General features: G+C 39.7%; 1 protein-coding gene and 1 long non-coding RNA gene across 6 annotated transcripts in view; one reads left to right on the forward strand and one right to left on the reverse strand.

Moving 5' to 3' along the window:
- The window catches only part of TOX (thymocyte selection associated high mobility group box), a 218,119-nt gene extending 207,844 nt beyond the window's left edge, over positions 1-10,275 (reverse strand). For 2 of the 5 annotated variants that reach the window (XM_085573843.1, XM_085573842.1), the window contains exon 1: positions 9,413-10,275. In XM_085573843.1, coding sequence (XP_085429969.1) covers positions 9,413-9,514 — 102 coding nt within the window. In that variant the 5' untranslated portion in view covers positions 9,515-10,275. Of the gene's footprint in view, positions 1-7,845; positions 8,198-9,412 lie in introns of those variants that run through there. The other 3 variants (XM_021555662.3, XM_077783505.2, XM_077783500.2) reach the window with 3 other exon arrangements.
- LOC144247157 (uncharacterized) overlaps positions 9,713-20,732 on the forward strand; it is a 180,449-nt gene continuing 169,429 nt past the window's right edge. Inside the window, exons 1-3 of the long non-coding RNA XR_014953421.1 lie at positions 9,713-9,845; positions 12,161-15,794; positions 15,944-16,031. This is a non-coding gene — a long non-coding RNA (uncharacterized LOC144247157). The remainder of the gene's footprint in view (positions 9,846-12,160; positions 15,795-15,943; positions 16,032-20,732) is intronic.

Here is a 20,732-nt window from a genome sequence, read left to right on the forward strand (position 1 = left end):
TCTCTTTGTCGGTGCAAAATTGGCAGTGGTTCAAATTCAAAGTACTCCTATTCATTTACTGACCATTAAACCAATGTCATTCTAGTTCACATCAGCCAGAGAGCTAAGCTCTAAAAAACATAAAAGGCTTGCTTCACCACTGACGAATAATGTGTACATTTTTACAGAGCTTAAACCTTAATGCTTTGCCTGAAACTAACAATACAGTATACCTTATCATTCCTTTTTCACAAGCAGGCAGCTGCTGAAACGCTTGCCACTTCAAAATATCAATTGCTTGCCAGAGTTGTCCTCAACACACCCTGTCAAACTCTTGTATATTGTGCAATGAAAATGGTGCAGGACTGAAAGCTAGAAATTGTGTCAAATTCTGCTGTAATGGTATGATGTGCAAAGAACAATGTATGACAACCGTAGAGACTACAAACAATGGCAATGGAGCCAGACACTACATATATCACAACTGTGCCTGTACATATTTTATTGTATGTATTATATATTTAAAGCATGACAATGTGTCATTGAAGCTATGTGCTACACCAAAAAGAAACCCTTCAGCTAGTTAAGCTTTTTTATTGCTCTAGATGGAAATGTATTAGTATTTTTCTGCCCTGTAAACATTTGTTTGTAAATCACAAGCACAAGAAAAAGAAATCAGGTTTTCAAAATGAGTAACAGATAACAAAAGACAATACTACAAGATCAGAAAAAGAGATTTTGTTCAATTAACACTTTTGCTTTTCTCTACAGACACAGACTAAGGCTACATTAAAGAATATCTGAGGCTGTGCAAGACAAATACAATATCACTACACCCATAAATTACAGTGTACCTAATTTTAATGTAGATAAGTGCTGGCCTATTGATTTGCATGTTTCCCTGGCAAAATGGAAATCCCATGTGAGTATGTTCTTTGTCTGTAGAAAATGCATTTTAAAAAACCTTTATGAATACAGCAATCTATGCTAAAAAGGAAAACATAAGTAACTAGTATAAAATTATGCATGGAACCTGGGGGAAGTAGTGCTCATACGCACACATGTATACATGCATGTCTCTGTGCATGCATGTGCCAATGTCTGTTACAAAGTCACATAGTTTTTTTAGCACACAGAATTTCTACAAAGTGTCTTAAGTCATGAAAATTCAGTCTCTAGACAGAATCTTAAATTAGCTGAGGAAAAAAATGAAAACTGCCAAACAAAGTAACAAAGCAAGTTAATCATAAGGTCACTGTGAAGTGTTAGTCTTCATGCTAGTCTTCAAAAAGGAACACATAGTTGTGATGAAAAGTGTTTAGGAGGAAAAATGAGTGCAGCAGCCCACAACACCATGTAGTTTGCAAAATCTGAGCACACAGTATTCTGTGAGGGTCATTAACTGATATAATCCTAACCAAAATGAATAGATACACCATTAATGTGTTAATAAATATTTTGGAAAGAGAATGGGTGTTTTAGGTGCTCAGGGTTGCTGACCTTTGCTGTGTTTATTAGTGGGACAATGATGCATTATTAACACACAGCAGCTGTACCTGAACTGCTGCCATGAACATAATAGGCCTTTTATAGCCATCAGGGGAGTGAGATAGGAGGCCTTTATTAACCACTACACATGATTAGCACATTATGTGAACTTTAGTAGGCAAATTATCTCTTATTGAAATATAATGTTGGTTATAACTAATTGTAAACATGATTTTAAAAACTTCTCAATGCAAAACTAAGAGTTTTACTGCCATTTAGCTAATAAGTGGTTAAGCCACTAAAAAATAATTATTTTCCTTTGTTCAACCTGTAAAAAAAAATGTGCCTCACAAAAACCTATTGCCCTATGATAAAAAACACTGAAGTGACTGAATGACTTCCATATCTTGAATATTACTTTTCAGAACCATAGAAAAAATACAGACATTTCCAACACAATTAAGAAAACTGCTGGTGAATAAAAAAGAACTTGCCCTATATTTTCCTATAAAGACTACAAACAGTTCTTAAAGAATCAGTTGATAATACATTTTCAAGAATTAACCTGAAAAAATAACACCATAATTTACTTCAAAAAGCTGTTTTGGGTAAGATTATCCCATTAGCCTTCGCAACTGAACACAGCACTGAGAGTCCATTATGAGCAGTCTTTTATGCCCTAGCAGAAAGTCATTAACATAAAATAAATCATTAGCTTTGATATTAAGCCTTTACTATCTTCAGGTTTCTATGACTAATGTTCACAACTTTATCTGCCAAATGATCAATTATATGTTTTTGAAAGGTTATAATCCCTTTTCACCATTATTTTTCCTTTTAATATTTATTATTATTTCATATTGATGCAAACATGATGATCATATGAGAAACAAATGTTTTCTCTTATTCATGAACACAAACCTTCCCACTTTGGCAACTGTGACCCGATTATGACTTCAAATCCAATTACTTATAGTACAGGATAGAAACTATACAGTCTCAGAGTAAGTTCACTTCTTTCAAAGTCAGATATATATGTAATGAAGCAGAAATCTACATGTGTGTATATATGTACAGAGTAGCATAGATACAACAGAAATTAACATTTTTACATAATCTTCTAGAAGGAACTGTCTAGATAAATATTTTACTTCACATTGCAGGCTTCATACTTCCTTTACTGACCCATTCCCCTAAGTACAGATTATCACTGACTTAAGAGTTCTGAATTCTTGCATATATAATAAGAACTGGAATTCACTACAGATTTTCTTAATATAACAAAAATACATACCAGCTACAGTAACTTCTATTTAACCTTTAAGACCATATAATCATCAACAACAATAGCAGGAGACAAAAGTACTACCACAGCAGCTCAATTTCCATGCTTAGCCAGCAGTACCTTTGAAAAAACCCTCTCGTGCCCCTTTTGATTGGTAGAGAGTGGTTTAACAGTCAAGAATGTGAATGCTAAAACATTCTGACATTTCCACTAACCTGGATTTGTCAGATGCTCATGTAATTCAAGTATGTTTTGCAACTTAGAAAGCAGCATGCTCCTTGGGAGGAAACCATTCAACAAGGGTCTGTAGCAAATCAAATAGCAGGCCAGTGAGAAATACTAAATGAACAGTTCAAGAACAGTGTTAGCATATGTGCAATTGAAAGATAAGATATAAATATTATTAGAGCCATATGAAATTCAAATGCTAAAAATAAATTGCTGCAAACATAAGAAGCAAAACAAAACCACAGACATTACAAATGTGGGTTGCACCAAGATGCCTGCTGAAAAACAATTTTAAGTTTGAAGGTCTAAATCAAGAGCTAAATGTCTTATCTGATGATCTGCTAACTGAAAACTGATTGCTACCAATGAACATAAATGGCAGATACTCCATTAGAAGGGGGGACAAGAGTTTCTTATGTGCACTCACCGCTTTGGAGGGGCAGAGTTTGTTGCTGCTGCTACGGCTACATGATCTGTGCCTAACCATCGAATAACGCAACACTGCCATTTTCTAACTGAACGCTGTAGGGAAAAGCATTATGATCAAGAAAATCTCATTTGGGCTGATGTGAATTCCATGCCTGAAAGTATTTTGGAAGCATTGCTATAATTAAGAGTCATTTGGCGAATCTGCTATAAACCATGTTTTGAAGCAGTTTATAACTCAACGTTTTTAATGAGAAATCATTCTTTGGGCAGAAAATTGGTATGTGGTTGCGTAGCTAAACCAGCAGAATAGACTATTTCAGTTGGAAGGGATCTACAACAATCACATAGTCCAACTGCAACAGCAAAACATTTAAATGTAGGTTATATTTAAAATAAGTATCTTATTGTATGCACTCTATGCTAGACATTGAGCATGTGTCCTCTTCAAAAAGATAAACAAAGCTGCCACTAATTGCCTCTGCTGTCAGTACCAGAAGCCAAGGTCTGCACTGATCCAGGGAGTACCCTCTCACCACACGAAGTGGTGCTTTCAGGTCATTCTTGAGCAGTGCTGAGAGCACAGTTAAAGGAAGCTTTTTACTTTCAGCATCTAAGCTTTTTTATATCTATCATCAACACAGGATTTAAATATCCAAGCACTTTAATCTAAATCCTACCATGATTAGGACAACTCTCTGCTTAAATATAAATTGTGTTTTATACAGAGTCCATTTTTCAAATGCTTCTGTACATTTTTAGCAAGACAAGAAAGTCCTGCTAATGTGGAATCTGAGGGCCAAAGGGTGCTCGTTTCTTCATGGTAAAGTGTGATCATGCCCAAAACATCCCAAATTCAACAGAAGCTGGAACTGCCCAGTCTTTCCCAGTATCAGCTCCTCAAAATCAGCTCCAGCTCCTCTTTGGTTTAATGTAAACACCAAAGGTACTACATGTGCTGTAGTGTTTAGTTAATTCAGCATTCTTAATAATTTACTGGTTTCACTTCTCTTCCATAAGACCTCATGATAGGCTGATTGAGGGTAATGCTCTAGAGATGAAACACATCATTCTGGTATGAGAATAAAACATAATTCCTCTCAAAGTACTGATATTTGGCAGAAAGAAAAAAAATAAATTACTGCAAATGCTTTGGTTTATAGAAATCTTTAAGAAAGATTTCTCAAAAGCACATACATAAATCTTTTTCTATGTTCCACTAAAATTGGGACCACTTCTTTTCAGAAACACTGGAATTTAAGGAGGCACACATGAGACTTGCCCACAACTTTAAGACTACATACTAAGGAATGAAAGAAAAGACCATTTCCATTCTTCATATGTGGTATTTCTGAAACTAAGAGACTTAACACTTGAAAATCAATAGTCATCCTAATGCAACTGTTTAATCTTTCCTTTATGAAACAGTAACAAATTTCAAGTATGGTGCTAATGCAGTAGAGGAGAAGGTATTTTTTAAGGGGGGGTGGGGGGAATATGTTCAGGATAAATAATATGAGCATAATCTAAAATACTGTGAGAACAGTAACATAGTATTTTAGCTTTAGAGCTGTCCTTCAGAGAGCCTGCTTGCCACAATTCTGAGTTTGAGATAGAGACTGGATGGAAACAAGCCCCTGGAAATAATGTACACTTTGTAAATAGCCATGGAACATTTTATTTTGAATAGTCTCTATGTTAGGGTTAAGTTTACACAATAAATTACTCTAAACGCTGAGTATAAATAAATGCACTTTTGCTCCATGGAATTCTGATTACAAATGGGATTGTTACCTGCTTACAAAGCATTGTATTATATCTCCTTATCCACTTCTACCCAATGTCACTCTGCTTTTTTCATATGAAAGGTTTTGCTTCCTTCTCTCTCCTTTCTCCTCTTTATTCCTCTTTTTAAAAACAACTACAGTCTATCATTTTACCTCTGCTGTCTGGCTGTATTTTTCCACTGCACTGACAACTACCAGTGAATACAAGAAAGATGAGTTGTAGGCTCCTGTATTTTTGAACAAGATAGCAAATCACAGAAGAATCCAGTGTATAATTCTGCAAGGCTAACCATTGGTCGCAGTAAAGACCATTATTTTCTGCCTACTGATGGCAGAGGTCAGCATCCCTGTCATTAGCTGTGTCAAACTACAATTATATAACTGCACTTTATGTGAGCAGATATCTGAAAACACTGTGAAGTTGCAAACATGAAAATTAACATATACTGATCCTTCTTACAGTACTGATCGAAGTAGGTCTTTGCAGGTGATACTTCAGCAGGGAAAGCCATGAGGCTGTTATTTATTTCTCTCTACTTAAACATTTAAACTTATCATCTGACTTCTTCAGGCAGCTTGAAATCACTGGCCATAGTCTATCAAATAAAGACACTTGGATTATCAGTTATTTCTTTTATACCACTCAACTCAATTACAGAACATGACATTTCCTAAAATAAACTTCAACTGAACAGACTATTCACATTAGCCTGAACATATCTGAACTGCAATTATGATTCAAGTTTCAGGGGGTGAACAGTACAACTCCAACCCTAAATCTGTCCAGCATAAGAGCTCCACTATGTTATTTCAAAAGCTGACCTATATACTAAAGCATACGGTCCATTCTGTCTGTTTGTATAAGAGATACCTCTCACAGTTGTCATAACCAACATTGTTTGCATTGTTCCTTCACTTTTCTCTCTCCATGGGTAATGCAAGAGAAACAAGGAAAAGCCTGCATAACAATATATGCAGAGCATAATGAGCTTTCACAGCAGATAGAGAAATATTAGGATAAGATGCTTAGAATGCTATTTTAGGTTTGTAAAATAAAGATCTAAGCAGTCTTCTGAAACAAAGCCTGCCAACTGAAAATTGTAAGATAAGAGGCGATTGTTTGAATCTACATTATTTTCCTCTGGCTACAGAAAAATGCACAGTCAATACCTCCCATGCATGTGCCTGGGAACTCGCATGCTACAAACAATCATCTGATCAGGAGAAACAACTAATACTAACAAAACAATTAGAAAACTAAAAAGCCTAAGTATTTGTGGAATACATTCTAAATGTATTCCACCAGCAGCTCAAGAAAACTTCAAATGTAAAGAATCAAAGTCTGGCAAATTTATAAAAGGAAAAACACCACCAAAAGCTAGATATGAAAAACAGTGTCAAGCCCACTAGAAAGTGCCAAAAGCAAGTTTTAACTAACTTTACAAGAAACAAGAACCCAGAGGATCTTGAATGAGTTCTGAATGAGTTTTGCAGGTAAACTCCTAATGAAGACCACCATTCTGGTCCAGAACAAGGATCCATCACACTCCAGCCATCATCGCCTTTCCTGGGAGAGTTCAAAAGCAAACACTCAACCAAACATACTGAACAGAAAATTCTGCAGGCCTCCCGCCCTACAAACTCCCTAAATACTCTGAAAATGAGTGACAGAGCAATACTGTAACATGATGACATGTTTAGAACAAGTCAGATAAGTTTTCACAGCAGTGTTAATCATGCTGGGCAAGCGGAGAGAGTGAAGGGGTGAAAAATGAAATGTTCACTAAATGTATTCCTCCAAGGGGCCTGGCAAATCTAACTCTGTCCATTTAATGTTATCAATGGTCAGTGGTAAAGACGTCTGAGAAAGACATTTGTTCTGTACTAGATATCTGATATTGAAACATTCCTGGTAAGTCTTTTCCAAGCATAAAACATATGTCTTATGACTGTGCACTTTTAAGCACATTATCAGTTCAGGCAAAGTGAAATAGAAGAGTTGCAACTTGTCTACAGAATGAGTGTCTCATTTGCATTTGAAAAGAACAGTTTGCTCCCTCATACATGGCATGACTTGAAAGAAGCTTCAACCAGCTAGTAAAGAAATTCTGAAAACTACTTTATAAATTAATTTATTTGATTTGGAGTGCAACACACCAAAAATTATTTAAGGAACTTAAATGGAAAATGATTTAATATATTAAAGTAATTCCTGATTTTCCAAAGCATTTAACTTTTAAATTAAATCTGGCCACTATCTCAAGAATGATGAGTGAAATGTGTATTCAAGTCATTACCTTCTTTCTGAAGCTTTAAATCATTGATAGGTTTAATAACGTTTGTCCAGTTTCACTGCCAAACAGGTCTTCAAACACTTTGGTTCTTATGGCATTAATATCAGCCCAACCTTTTCACGTGGCAACATTTCACTGTTACAATTTACAAAAGTGACGATAGAGAACAGCAAACCACAGATGAAAAGTAGCAATAGCCTCAGAGCACTAACAGAAAATTAATGAACGCATAAATGCTCCTTTGCATTTGAACTCCTCCTGCTGAACCAAGTTCACTCCTGGCACAAACTTCCAAAATATAGCGCACGTTTGCCAGATGCTGCAAAATAGTTACTTAAAACAACGCTAACAGTCATACCTCTGGGATCTCTCTTGAAATATCCTGGGGCATCCACCACAAAGGGCCCGATTTATCCCTGGATTCTATAACTCCATTGAGTATATGTGAAATGCAGCCAGGATGAATTTGGTCCTTTCTGTTGTGATTGGTAGATGCGACCATGTGGGAAACCTTTCCTGAAAACTGAGAGGGCTTCACCCGGGCGCCGCAGCCTCCGCACCTCAGCACAAGCACACTCTATTTTGCTGTTTATCTCTGAAACGAGGCAGCTGCCCGGGATGAAAGGGACGGCTCGGAACGTCTCTCTGACACGTGAGACAATAGCCCGCCAGGGGACCGGGCTGTCCGCCGGGCCGGGCCGGGCCGGGCCGGGCCAGGGGCTGCTCCTCCGCGGCAGAGCCCCGCCGGCACCGCGCCCCGCCGGCACCGCGCCCGCCGGCGGCCCTGCGGAGCCTGCGCACGGCGCGGTTCGCGCTGCGAAAAGCCATCTGCTCCTGCAGCCCGCACGGCGGGCTTCTGAACAAGCGCCCGAGCGCGCAGCTTTGAACACATCGCTCTCTCCCGGCTTGCTCCCTTTGGCCGGGCTGTGCTCTGGGTGATTCGGATTTTCCGATCATTTCCTACGGCCAGCGTTTTATTCACGTGCAAAGCCCATTCCGTAACAGCAGAGTAAGTGCAGCTCATACATAAAGCACCAGCTGGCTCAGGCTACAGCGGCAGTAACAATGCAGGAACCCCAGCCCCCTTTCTCGGCAGCAGAAGTCACGCAAAGTGCTCCGGGATCGCAGCACCAAACTCCCGGGACCGGACTCAGGATTTGGGCTAGCGCATGTATCCTCTGCGGTTCCTCCTTCCCCAAGGCTCGGAGACCTAAAACTTAGCTCTCCTCAGGTACTGACCCTATTTGCAGAGGTTTAATCAAGTTACAGAGAATTGGTAAGGCAGTTGCACAGCCGGGACAAAGTGGAGCCGATGTTCTGAACCGACTTGTAAACACCATGCAGACTTACTATGCACACAGAGAGATGTGTATGCGTCTGTGTGTGTGTATCTGTGTGTGTGTCTCGTGTGTGTGTATATATACACACACACATGTCACACACACACACACACAAACGTGCTTTTCAGCTCTTTGACACATGAACTGCGGGGCAGAGTTTCTGCCGGTTTGTGGCGGACGCGATCTTTCTCATTAACAAGAGCCCTGGAAATTCAAGTCCCCCACACCAACATCCCCCGTCCACGCCGTTTCTCCGAAAAGATGTTATGGAAAATGCCTCCCCCCCCCCCCCACCCCCTCCCCACCCCCCGCTCCAGCCGCCCGCCCCCAGACTACTCCGGGGGTTTAATTTGGGGTGCCTGAAGGGGAGCCGGTGTGTGTCCCGGCGGCACCGCTCCCCGGCGGGCGGCACTGCGCTCCCCAAACCCCAAACCCCGGCAAGTGCCGCTGCCCTCCCTCCGCCTCGCCGGGGAACTTGGTGCGCGGCTCGCCAGAGCGCAGCGCCCGCTCATGCAACGCGCCGCGACAACAGCACACATCGACAGCACAGATAAAACACCTCGGACGACACAAAACACGAGTCACCTTGTTGCAATAGTAGGGGTCCAGGCAGGGGGACGGTCCCAAACAAGGCGTATCAGGAGCGGCTGCAGGCTGAGGAGGTGGTGAATAAAATCTTACGTCCATTTCACTAAAACATCAAGCAAACTCCTTTCCTTTTCTTTTGGTCGTTAATGTAGGTGCAAAAAAGGGGGGTGAGAGAGAGAACGTGTGTGCGTGTGTGTGTGTGTGTGTGTGAGAGAGAGAGAGAGAGGGAAGGGGGGGGACACACAAGACTGAGAAGAATAAAAAAAGAGGTGCCTGACTTCAGTAGTCAAACACCTTCCCTGCCTCACATCCGTTTGTGGTTTGTAAAGAGAGAGAGAGGAGAGGAAAAAAAAATCTCTTCCAAAAAAGCACCGGTCTGCAGATGTCTGCAAGAGAACCCACGAACCCTCCTTCTTCTACGGCAGGGCAGGTAACTTCGAGTACTTATTGTTTCCCCCACGCATCGGCACCGGGGCGCTCGCTCCGTGCGTGCCGCTCTTTATGGGAGTCTCAGAGTTGGTTCGCTTCTCCCTCCCTCCCTCTCGCTCGCTCCCTCTGTTCTTTTCCCGTTCTTTCTTTCTTTCCTTTTCTTTTTCTTCTCTCTCTCTTTTTTTTTTTTTTTTGTTGTTTTATATTATTAGTATTGTTATTATTTATTTGCTTTGGTTTGGTGGAGTTGTATTTTGGTCGCCCACCACAGCGAGGGCCATGGGGGGCTGAGGGGGAGGTGGCTGCGGAGCAGCCGGGCCCCCTCGCGCACCCCCGGGGGGAGCGGGGCGCCCAGGCGCTGGAATGGCCGCCCCGAGCCGCTCGGCTCTCTCGCCTCGGCTCTGTTCGGCCCGGCTCGGCCCGGCCCGGCCGGGCTGGGTCGGGCTGGCGGCGGTAGGGGACGCACCGCGCTCCGCCGCGGCTCCGAGCGTGCCTCACACAAAGGGGCCGGCGAGGGAAGAGCCATTTGCGGCCGGCGGGGCCGGGAGCCGCGGGAAGGGGGCGCTCCCGCGCCCACCATCCCGCCGCCGTCCCCGCCCTCTCGCAGCGCCCGCCGCCCGGCCCCGGCGCCGCCCGGCCCCCGCCCGTCACTATGGCAGCCCCGCCGCGCCGCGGGGCCGGGCGGGCCGCGGGGGGCGGTGGCAGCGGCGGCAGGGACGGGGGCTCGGGCCGCTGCCTGGGGCGGGGCGGCCTCCGGGTGCCGGCGTGGCCGCGGGCGGGTGTGTTGAGGTGCTTCTGTGAGACCCTCGGGCCCATTTCCGTGGACCTTTGGCAAAGTTGGGGTCGGGCGACTCCTCTGCCCTGGCAGCCCTCTGAGGCTGGTGTGGGTCGAGCTGTCGGCAGAGCCCGTCGTCTCCAGTCCGGCAGAGCGGAATCTATCGCCCAGAGTTTGTGGTGGCACACATAAGCTGTGATCCATGAGCGTGTCCCAGAAAACAGGAAACAAGTTGAAAGTAAAGCGCACCCTTGAAAACCCTGGTCATCTGGGCTCTACCGCATTAATGGTGATGCCCAGGCCTGGCCGCACAGAGTGCCACCAAGCACAGGTGGGACATTCGAGGAGGTGGCCTAACTGTGAGGGGAGGAAGCAAGGAAGGTCAAATGAGTAGGGGAAATTAAGAGGAGCTCAATTAGGAGCAAACAAGGGTGCTGACAAAGGAAAGTTCAGAATCCAGTGGGATGCGGGAGAGCGATTGATGAGCATAACAGGGTTTAACAGGCAAAAACAATGAAAAAAAAAGATGACTTCAAGACACCATGAGCAATCCCACTGGGTTTCCTGCTGAGTCTCCAATAGTCTTAATCAGGGCAGAAAGGATGGAAGAGAAAGAATACAGGAAGGACACTATGCTGAGCTTAGATAATGCCCAACAGAGGAATTGTATTATGAAAAGAAACAAATGCCTTTCCCTCTTTAAATAAAAACAAATTACTGAGTGCCACACAAACAAGATGAGATGATGATGGTTAACAGGAATGGTTGCATTTATCAATTCTCATGAGCGTTTCCATCACAAACCAGCTAGAATCAAGAAGATTTGTAATACATATTGTCACACAAAACTGTCTTCTCATCACGGAAAAAAAAAATCCACTGTAAAGATTTCAATGGGACTCAGTACTGAGTGGGAGCAAATCACAAATTTCAGGGGACAAAATCACTGTTTGTGTGAGGATATATGTATATGTATATGTATATGTACACAGAGATATATAATCTGCACCTTAGATATTTTGATATTGTAGAGTCCTTCAAGATAGTGTTGTCATCATTACTTTCTTCTATGTCTAACAGACTCTTTTCATTAAAGCTTAATTATCTGGAAAAAAAAAATGTGAGTAATGCAAATGAAACTCTAGAGAAAACAGGTTTGAAGCAATATTCTTATTTCAGGATTATTTGATCAAAAACATCTCTGAAGATACTTGGTTGTCAGTTCAACAGAATTTAAGTTTGATGACAATAAATGTTTTTCTTAAACATGCAATTACAGAACGATCTTGGTTGCTTTCTTTTTAATAATGTTTAAAACCTTTCTGGCCTTGGAGAAAAGCTTGAAAGCATGACCTAGAAAAAGCTCCAGAAAGCAAAGGAAAAGACATTAACATATTAAAAAAAATAAAAACACATACACGCACACAAAAAAAACAACATCCAAATCCTCATGATTTTTTGGCATCTGACTCATTATTTTACATGTTTGGGATTAGACATTTTGAAAGTTAAAAAATCCTAAAAAAGATTTTCCTTTGCAGGAGATGTACTTGACGCCTGACAGATATATCACTGCTGCAAATGGCTGATATGTGGACCATAATTTGACAAAGTGAATGGGAGACAGATTGCAAGCTCCGTATTGAAAAGCTGCTGTTGAGAAACTTGTTATTCATGGACAGTGGATTAGTTTTCAGCCTGTTGTGGAGAGAGGTGATGGAGATACAGCAATTCGAGATGGGCTGTTCTAGGCAACCAGTGTGTGCAGGTGCATACGAGTGTATGCAGGTACAGAAATGCTAATGCAGAGATGGAGATGTCAATACAGAATGAGTGGAGTGTCTAATAATAAAAAATAGAGAATTGGCTTTTTATTTATGTGAAATATTACTGACTACTGCCTTAGGAAGGGCTTCAGGTTCCTCAGAGTCTGTAGGAGTTTACAACTGTACCATTTGCTTTGCACAGCACTTCAAGTTATTTTCAGTACTTAATGATGCAGGCCCTGAGAGTTATAAAATTTTTGCTGCTACTTACAGAGATGATTTAATCATCAAGATGTTAAAACACCTGAGATTTGTGGCAGTTATCTGTACAGTTGGTAAAAATTAAAGAGCTACATATATTAATCTGTTAAACATTCTTTGTTTTGTCAGGAACATGTTCTCTAGGGTTTTCAGAATAATATGTTTGTGGAGACCAGAACTGAAATTGTTAATAATATTGTAGGTTTTGCCTCTACAGACTGAGAAAGCAAGGGCCTTTGCAGGATAATTCAATGGTATATCAAACTAGTCCACACTAACTCATGGAAGTGCATTTTCCAGAAAAAATAAAAAAAGACAAAAAGAGTTGAAACATATTTAAAAGAATGAATCAATTTTTAGAAGCTCAAAAGGAAGGAACATTTGTTCAGAAGGGCACTGAGTTTTTAAAGCCATTCAACATTCAAGTGAATGTCTCCAAAATAGTCTTGAAAGAGGTTGCTATACTAGCATATGAAAAGAGTGTTATTGCCTTTCTCGTATAAATAGGAACAAATGCCTTGAGGAACATGATCTTTATCTGCTAATACTAAAAAAAGTTATTCTTTTAGATGCTGTCTGCTGGAGTTAGACTGTGTAAATACTCTCCATGCAACAGAGAACTTGTATAGCATTCCTTGCCAAACAGCATTGTGGATGCAAAAGGTTTACACAGCAGACTGTAGACCTAAGAAGGTCATTAGATAGACAAACCATAAGAAGGTCATTAGATAGACAAACCATAAATGGATCAGTAGCTCCTCTGGGCTGAAAATAACTGGAGGTAGAGACATAGGAGTAGGGGATGGCAGTATGGAAGTATTGTACACGTTTGCCCTCAGTTTGGGCTGTCACGTCTAGAGCCATCATTGGAGGCAGAGTACTGGTAGGGCACACCCTCGTTCTGAACCAGTCAGGACATTGATACATTCTCAATCTCTCTGCAGTGGTCAGGTGAACAGAATTATATGGAACAAGTAACTGTGTCTGATATGGCAGGTTATTTTCCTGTGTATCCTATTGTCTGACCCAGCTGGTCTGTCTAGTGTGTTGGGGGACCATCAGCAGACATAACTCATGTTCTCTCTCAGTCAAAGACAAATAATGTATTTTAGTTTACAAAAGAATAGTCCAACATCTTTTTGTTTAAATCTCACACATATGTACACAGTTTTATTTGGGAGCACTAGATTTCTGATCCTCTATTACAAAGAGCAGACTTCCTGATCTTCCTAGAAAGTAGGAAATGTGAGACTGTGATGATGGCTTAATATTTATTTTACATAGGCTATGCACCACAAGAATATCTTCATGAAGCTAGCTCTTCTTTAAAGAAAAGTTTTCTCCTTCATATTTTTAAAAAGAGTTGTGTTGGTAAATCATTTTGCTTCTTGCTTTGTGTATTGCACTTTGGTAGCCAGGAGGAAGAAATAAGCTAAAAGGGAATCAATGAGATTTTGCAAGGAAAATCTCTCTCTGAAATTTTTGTTTTACTAACTAACTCACAGGACTGTTTGCCTTTCATAACAAAGGTCAGAGATCATCTATTTCTAGATAGTAGTTAATTAAATAACAGGACAAAGGGTCTGTCGCTTTTGTGTGGATGGCCTGTTACATGTTCTTAAACTGGATATTACACTTGGATCTGGGAAGATGCAAATGATAATGATATTAAGATTGCAGAATATTTTAAACAATGTAATTCATCTGATTGTTTCATCAAATGATCTCAAATCATTTAAGAAATTGATTCAAGTATTGACATTGTGTGTGCATTTATAAGTGAGCATAAATCAATGTGAAAAAAATATATCCTCAATACAGTATAAAAACTTAAGAGATGCAATATATATTTCAGAGTATTTAAACTGTTTGTGAAGCTACCTGATAGTGTGTCAAACAAAGTGTTATCAAACAGGTAATGAAAGAGCAAGCTATTTTATTATTTTAGCTATTGCTCCTGTCCTATATAATTTGTTTGTGGTGAAAATGATGGGCCCAAAATTATGACACTTGTATGAAAATAAATTGTTCTCTATAAGGAAGCACAAATCACTTCTAAAAGTTAAAGAAAGCCCCTGACTTCCCTTTGCTACAAAGCAGAGAGAAAACCTGAGTATTGCCATATCTTCATAGACCAAAAAAATTATACACAGCCAGTTTAACACTAGAGGAGGAATTGACACATGGGTTGAAGCTGAACTGTGTTTTGCATCTCAGAAAAGATTCTTACAACTCATCTGCCATTGCCCACAGAAGGAATTAAGCACAATATATCTCAGAGAATCAAGAACTTAAATTACCATGAAAGAAATATAAAAATGTAAAATTCACCTTGCATATTTGCAGCTTTGATCCATTCCCATATGTTTCAAAGACACTGCCAGCTGGTTCAATTCAAGTTACCAAATTAAATGTGGCCTTGTAGACATGGGAAGGTAGGCCAGCCTCAAAAGAAAACATTTTACTGGGCTTTAGATTATTTCTCATGGTCAGAAAAACAGAGGGAAACATGAAGTTCCTTTTATTCTCTTCCTGCATTTCCTATCCTATAAAGGTTTTTATATGAGCTACACTGTCCACATGGTATGAAGAAAGGTTCAAAAATACATCACAGTGTGATGTATGCTAGTTCTCAAATGCAAGATATACTCAACTGCTAAGGTTGCCAATTTTCCACTTGTTAAATCAATCATGAAACATCCAGAAGTATAAGGAATCAGGAAATTTTGGTTCCATGCTGATTTTTTTCTGAAGTGTACTGGAGGCCTGTACTGGAACTTCAGAAACTTTGATTTTTTTAAAGGAAATGTATGTTTTCAACAATTTATTTTACTGTTTAAAAAGCTGTCTAAAGGCATTTTGGTTTTTCCTCCAATTGAGAATTCATATAAGTTGCATAAATGTTATCTGGAGACTGCATCATATACAGATATCTTGTGAACAAATATGTAATTATAGTTGATAAAATACCCATCTGTATTTGTAGGTATTTTACAAATATACATATGAATATGTCAGCTGAATAGTCAGGAGAAAGAAAAGACTGAACAGAGGACTGGTCACAAGCAGAGGAAGGAATAGTCTGTATCACCAGTTTATCCATAGCATTCAACAGGGAATTCTCATCTGCAAGACAGATGCCAAGCAGGTGACTAATCAGTTTTCAATTCAGAACAATGATGTCATTATTGTCCTACTTGATAAACCCCCAAACAGAGATGAACTGACCCTGCATGAGCTCCCCTGACATGAGGGGATCATTACAAGCTTACTTAAAACTCTTCTTTTCTGTTTCAGATGTCTTTTGTTAGAGAAAATTTTCATTTTTGTTAATATTCACACTGTCTCTGTGGAGAGAGGGATGTTCCTTAAATCTCCAAGCAAGGTAGGTGTTTCAACTAGAGTCTCCCACCCCAAAGCAGTGGGGTAAAAAAGTAGGCTAAGTACATTCTTTTACATTAGTTTAATTAGTACTTCAAGCTCAGAATTATAAATGTTAATAGAGAGAGAGAGGTCCAAACTCTATTCTGTCTGAATACATATAAGTATAATAAAGTTCACAGAGTAAAAAAAAAATATATTTTTAGGGCTAGATGGTATTACAGTTTATATACTATTTCATTTTTTTTTTTTTAACTAGAGAAAGTAAAATTCCTTGCTTGAATTTATTTTTCTCCCTTTGGGATTTATGATTGCTTCCAGAAAAACACCACACAATGGGCTCAGTTGGCATTTCAAGTGCAAAAGGTTGTGACTGAGGTATAGTAAAAGTATGCTGGGAGTTTCCATTAGAGCTTCCTGTGGTAGCAAATAAATCCCATCCCATTCACACCTGATAGGCTGAAATAGATATCCACATGTTATCTGCAGTCAGTTTTTAAGAAGCAGGATAAACTGTTGGGACTGCTAACTTAAGAGCAAAATTTCCTTCCTTGCTGAGATTTTGGCATTTTTCTGGTGGATCTCGAGGAACTTCAGATCCCCTTCCTTATAACTGTAATTGTGTTGGGTTTTTTAGTTGTTTTTTTTTTTTTTGGTTGTTTGTTTTTTGTTTTTTTTTTTTCTCAATAGAGCTGTCACTCTTAAGTCTAATAAAAAGCTCTCTGTCTTCCTTTTCTGGGCTTTCGAGTTTGACAGTTTCATGTCATAACTTTGTTCCACAATAAAAATAAAAAAAGCTCTGGGTGTTAAGGAAGTCCTTGGGAAGCTGTAAGTGATAGAGTCAGCATTTACAGAACATATCACAACAGGTCTGACTGACCTTGGCAGCAACAGGAGATCACCATTTCTCATGGATGAGCTTTTCTTGAATGTCTGTCTTTTATGCTGTATAAAGCAGAAATACCTTTTCTGGGTCAAGGCTACTGCTTTCTGTTTCTCTTACTCTTTAACAGAGATTGTCTACTACTGTCAAGTATTATCTGTTTAAGAAATTTCTCTCAATCCCCTGTGTCTTGTTCTATGGTATCTTAAGATAAATCTACATCACTGGTATTATTTTATTTGTATTATACATAGTATTATACTATTTTGTTGAGGATTATTTATTTGAGGATTTTGAATGGTTTACTTTTATCACAGTCAAGCTGCAAAGATTAATGTTTGTGGATGTCCTCCAAATCATCTCCCTTTACTCTGGCACACAGAATGTGTAATCAACACTGTTTTCTTGTTGGAATGGCCATTGTCCTATTTTTTGGCAGTTGGCAGGAGTACCAGTTGGAGGGAATGAATAGTCTGTGTTAGCTGTTAATCTTTAAAAATGGACTCTTCAGTAGCATGTGTAAGTATAACAGAATTAAATATACATATTTATCAGATGCCATGAAACATGTGGAGAGGAACTTCCAGGCCACATTTGAAATTATCAAGTTTCTAACAATTTGTTGAATGCATATAGGTTTATATTAGCTGCGTGGACACATTTGCCTGACTGCATAATACACTGATAATAATTAAGTAAAAAACAAAGAATAATTAGAAATAAAATAGAATGAAAAGAAACTGAGACTCATTTACAGTTGTAGAATATAGGGGGAAAAAAACCCACCATCCTCCTAAGATACCCCTCCCTCCTCACAGTGGAATTTCCATGCTTTGACATTTTCTTGAGAAGACATAATTTGCAATTTGCCCAAGAGATCAGCAGGTCCAAACTACTGTACCACAGTGTAGGAGGTGGTTTCAAGGGCAGCCCTCCTGGAAGGAGGATCTGCAAGCATCTTACTTTATTTTGAATAAAGTGTGACTTCCACTGGTCGTTGTTGTATTCAGGAAAAGGGGAAAAAGCCCATCATGGAAGAAGACCCCAAGGTATTTTGTGGCACAACGTCTTGCAGTGTCAACTGCAAGTTTCCTATTTAGTTCACTGGAGAACTATGTAATAGGTTTTACATATGTTTATGTGGAGCTGCATAGGGGGCAGGGATAGAGCTGAAGCATGTGCTTGCACTTGCTGAGAGTCATGCATGTCCTACATCTGCCTGCCTGTCTCTTGTGAGTGTTGAAAAATAAAAGTAAGAATATCTCATTGTCAAGACTAGTACATACATACTTTTGCTTCATTTTTCACTTCTGTGTTTCTATAATCATTAAAAAAAAAAAAAGAAATTTTAAAAAAACCATAAAACAAACAAACAATAAAACCCCTCAGACTGTCCAGGGCAGAATTCAACCGACAAAGAGTATGCAAATGGAAATAACCTTAAAATAGAAAGTACATTTAAGGAGAAATGTACCATAAAGAAGAGGTTTAAGGAACCTGAGCACAAGTCATTTTTGCTACAATGCATAACCATACTGAAGAGAGTAAAGGGTAGGAAGACACAATATTTCTAAATTTCCATGTCTTTGTGGGTTTAAGTCAGACCCTTAACCTTTTTTGAATATAGTATTTTTGTAGTTTAATACATTTCATACAGAATGTATAAAGAAGATTTAATAACTGTCTCTTAGCTGTGGTTTATCTCTACCTCAGAGAAAGCTAAAATGAGTTTTTAGTGAAATGGCTGAAAGAGCATGCACAGCAAGTCTTCTATCAAATTGTTTCCAGTCTTGCTGATTTGTAAAAGATTTTTTAGAAAGATTCTGGCTTTCTATGTAGAATGTTAAAGTTTGATTCTGTGCCCAAAATTTATAAAGCGAACCACAAATAACCAGTGGAAGTCTAGCTTGCCATGTTCTGGTTTTTAAAACTCCTGAGATTACTTTGCTGTCACGTGGAATTTGTGCTAGTATTTAACCCAAGTTTTACTCTCAAAAAGAAAATTATATTATAGCGCATAACATATTTCTGGCTCTAATAGCAATTAAATATCTTTGAAGAAACTAATCAAATCCCCAGACTTCTCTGTCTTTTTTGTTTTTCTCTTTCAGAAGTGCGTCACAGATAAAGGACTAACTTTGTGAACATACTACTGCAGTAGAAAGGACAAAAATGAACAATTCTTATGTAATTAGTCACCCGACACAAGTGTTCCAGGATAAGATCTTCTGAAGTATCATAGCAGAAATATAAATGGAATACTTAGAGTTGCTGTTGTCAGCTGTTAAAAATGGAAGCATTTCTGCAGCATTTCAGGTTCTCTGGATAGTTGTGCATCAAGCTAAGGTATTCTTAATGTGGCACTGAATTGCACAAGGGCAGTTAACTGCTTTTGTCCTGCCCCAGGAGAAAAAGCAGCCCACTGGCACCATTTAAGGCAACAAAATCAGGCTGGACCAGGCTTGTGTTTGCACTGCTTCCCTAGCCTTTTGCCTGTCTTAGCTGGTATAAAGGCATTTCTTACATTTCAATTCGCTGCAGTGGTTATTCAAATTGTTAATAGATGCAGTTTGCTAACATTCCAACTCAAATGTTGGAGTGCAGTAAACTTGAGCTGACTGGGCATCAAAAGGTATAAATCAGCAGTGTTATTACGATCAGTCTCATGGGATCACTACTGCTGAAAACTGGAACTACAGCCCTTCTCAAAGTGCTCTCCATGCACACCCCAAAAGGCCAGATAATTTCTCCCTTAACCTATTGGTAATAAATTTGTTCAGGTACACAGGTATTCACACACAGCTTAAGGGATGTGCTCCCATAATTACTAGCACTGCTTGTAAGTCAGGAGTTAGTGCAGTCACAGCATCCAGGTGTAGGGTGTTATTACTGGTTCTGCTTTGGAAACATACTCAAGTGTGCCTCTCTGCCATCTGGCATTTCTGATTCAGGAGAATATCTGTATTTTTTTGTCTTCCTTGAACACTAAAATCAAGGGTCAAGGTCTGCTTTTTTCTTTTGTACAGTTTGTTTCATTTGGGAGTTGTTCCTAACATAACAAAGCTGTGGTTTTGCAGTAGGCTTCAGCAAATTTAAATCTGTGCTGCTGCTGAAGATGGTGGTACAGCTCTCTTTTCCTTCCTACTCCAGATGCATATTCTGCTGTCTCCCTAGGGAGAATGAGCATACTTCTGGCTTCAAGGTCAGCTGTGTCAGGAACCATCTGAAAATTAGTGTGTGGCTCAGATCTCAGGTGTATCATTTTGGTATTTTTGATCTGGCTGACTCTGAGGCAGCATGAGAACTGATGATGAAACGAGAAGAGTATTTACCTAGGTCTGAGGAGAGGAGGGGGAGGAGGGTGGTGAGTGGGTCTGCCTCTTGTCACACTCCATACTTAGGGTAGCTTAAGCCAATAATGAAACAGCACCTAAGAGTCTGCTTGCTAAATTCAGAGGTGAAATGTGCTTCTGGTATTAAGGAAAACCAAACACTGGAAAATTCCAATGCTTTTTTTTTTTTTTTTTTTTTTTTTTTAACTTTCTGTGTAGTGTAGTTTTCAGAGAGCTTGAAGCAGAGCCATCATGCAGGAAAAATAAATAGTAGATATTGAGTGGAAACAATAGTAAGAGCTAGACACCTCACATAGATCCAGTTTTCCTTTTTTTTTTTCTGTATAATTCCACTAGTTTTCCCTAGAATATTCTTTGTTAGGGAGAATGTTGAAAATACTCTGAAACACACCAAAAATTATCAAAAAGGTACGCACAATTCATAAGCTTCAACTGGGATGAAAACTTATTGAAGTAAATTTGTTACTAG

This window comes from Lonchura striata, chromosome 2 (genome assembly GCF_050655825.1).
Source record: "Lonchura striata isolate lonStrDom1 chromosome 2, ASM5065582v1, whole genome shotgun sequence".
NCBI lineage: Eukaryota > Metazoa > Chordata > Aves > Passeriformes > Estrildidae > Lonchura > Lonchura striata.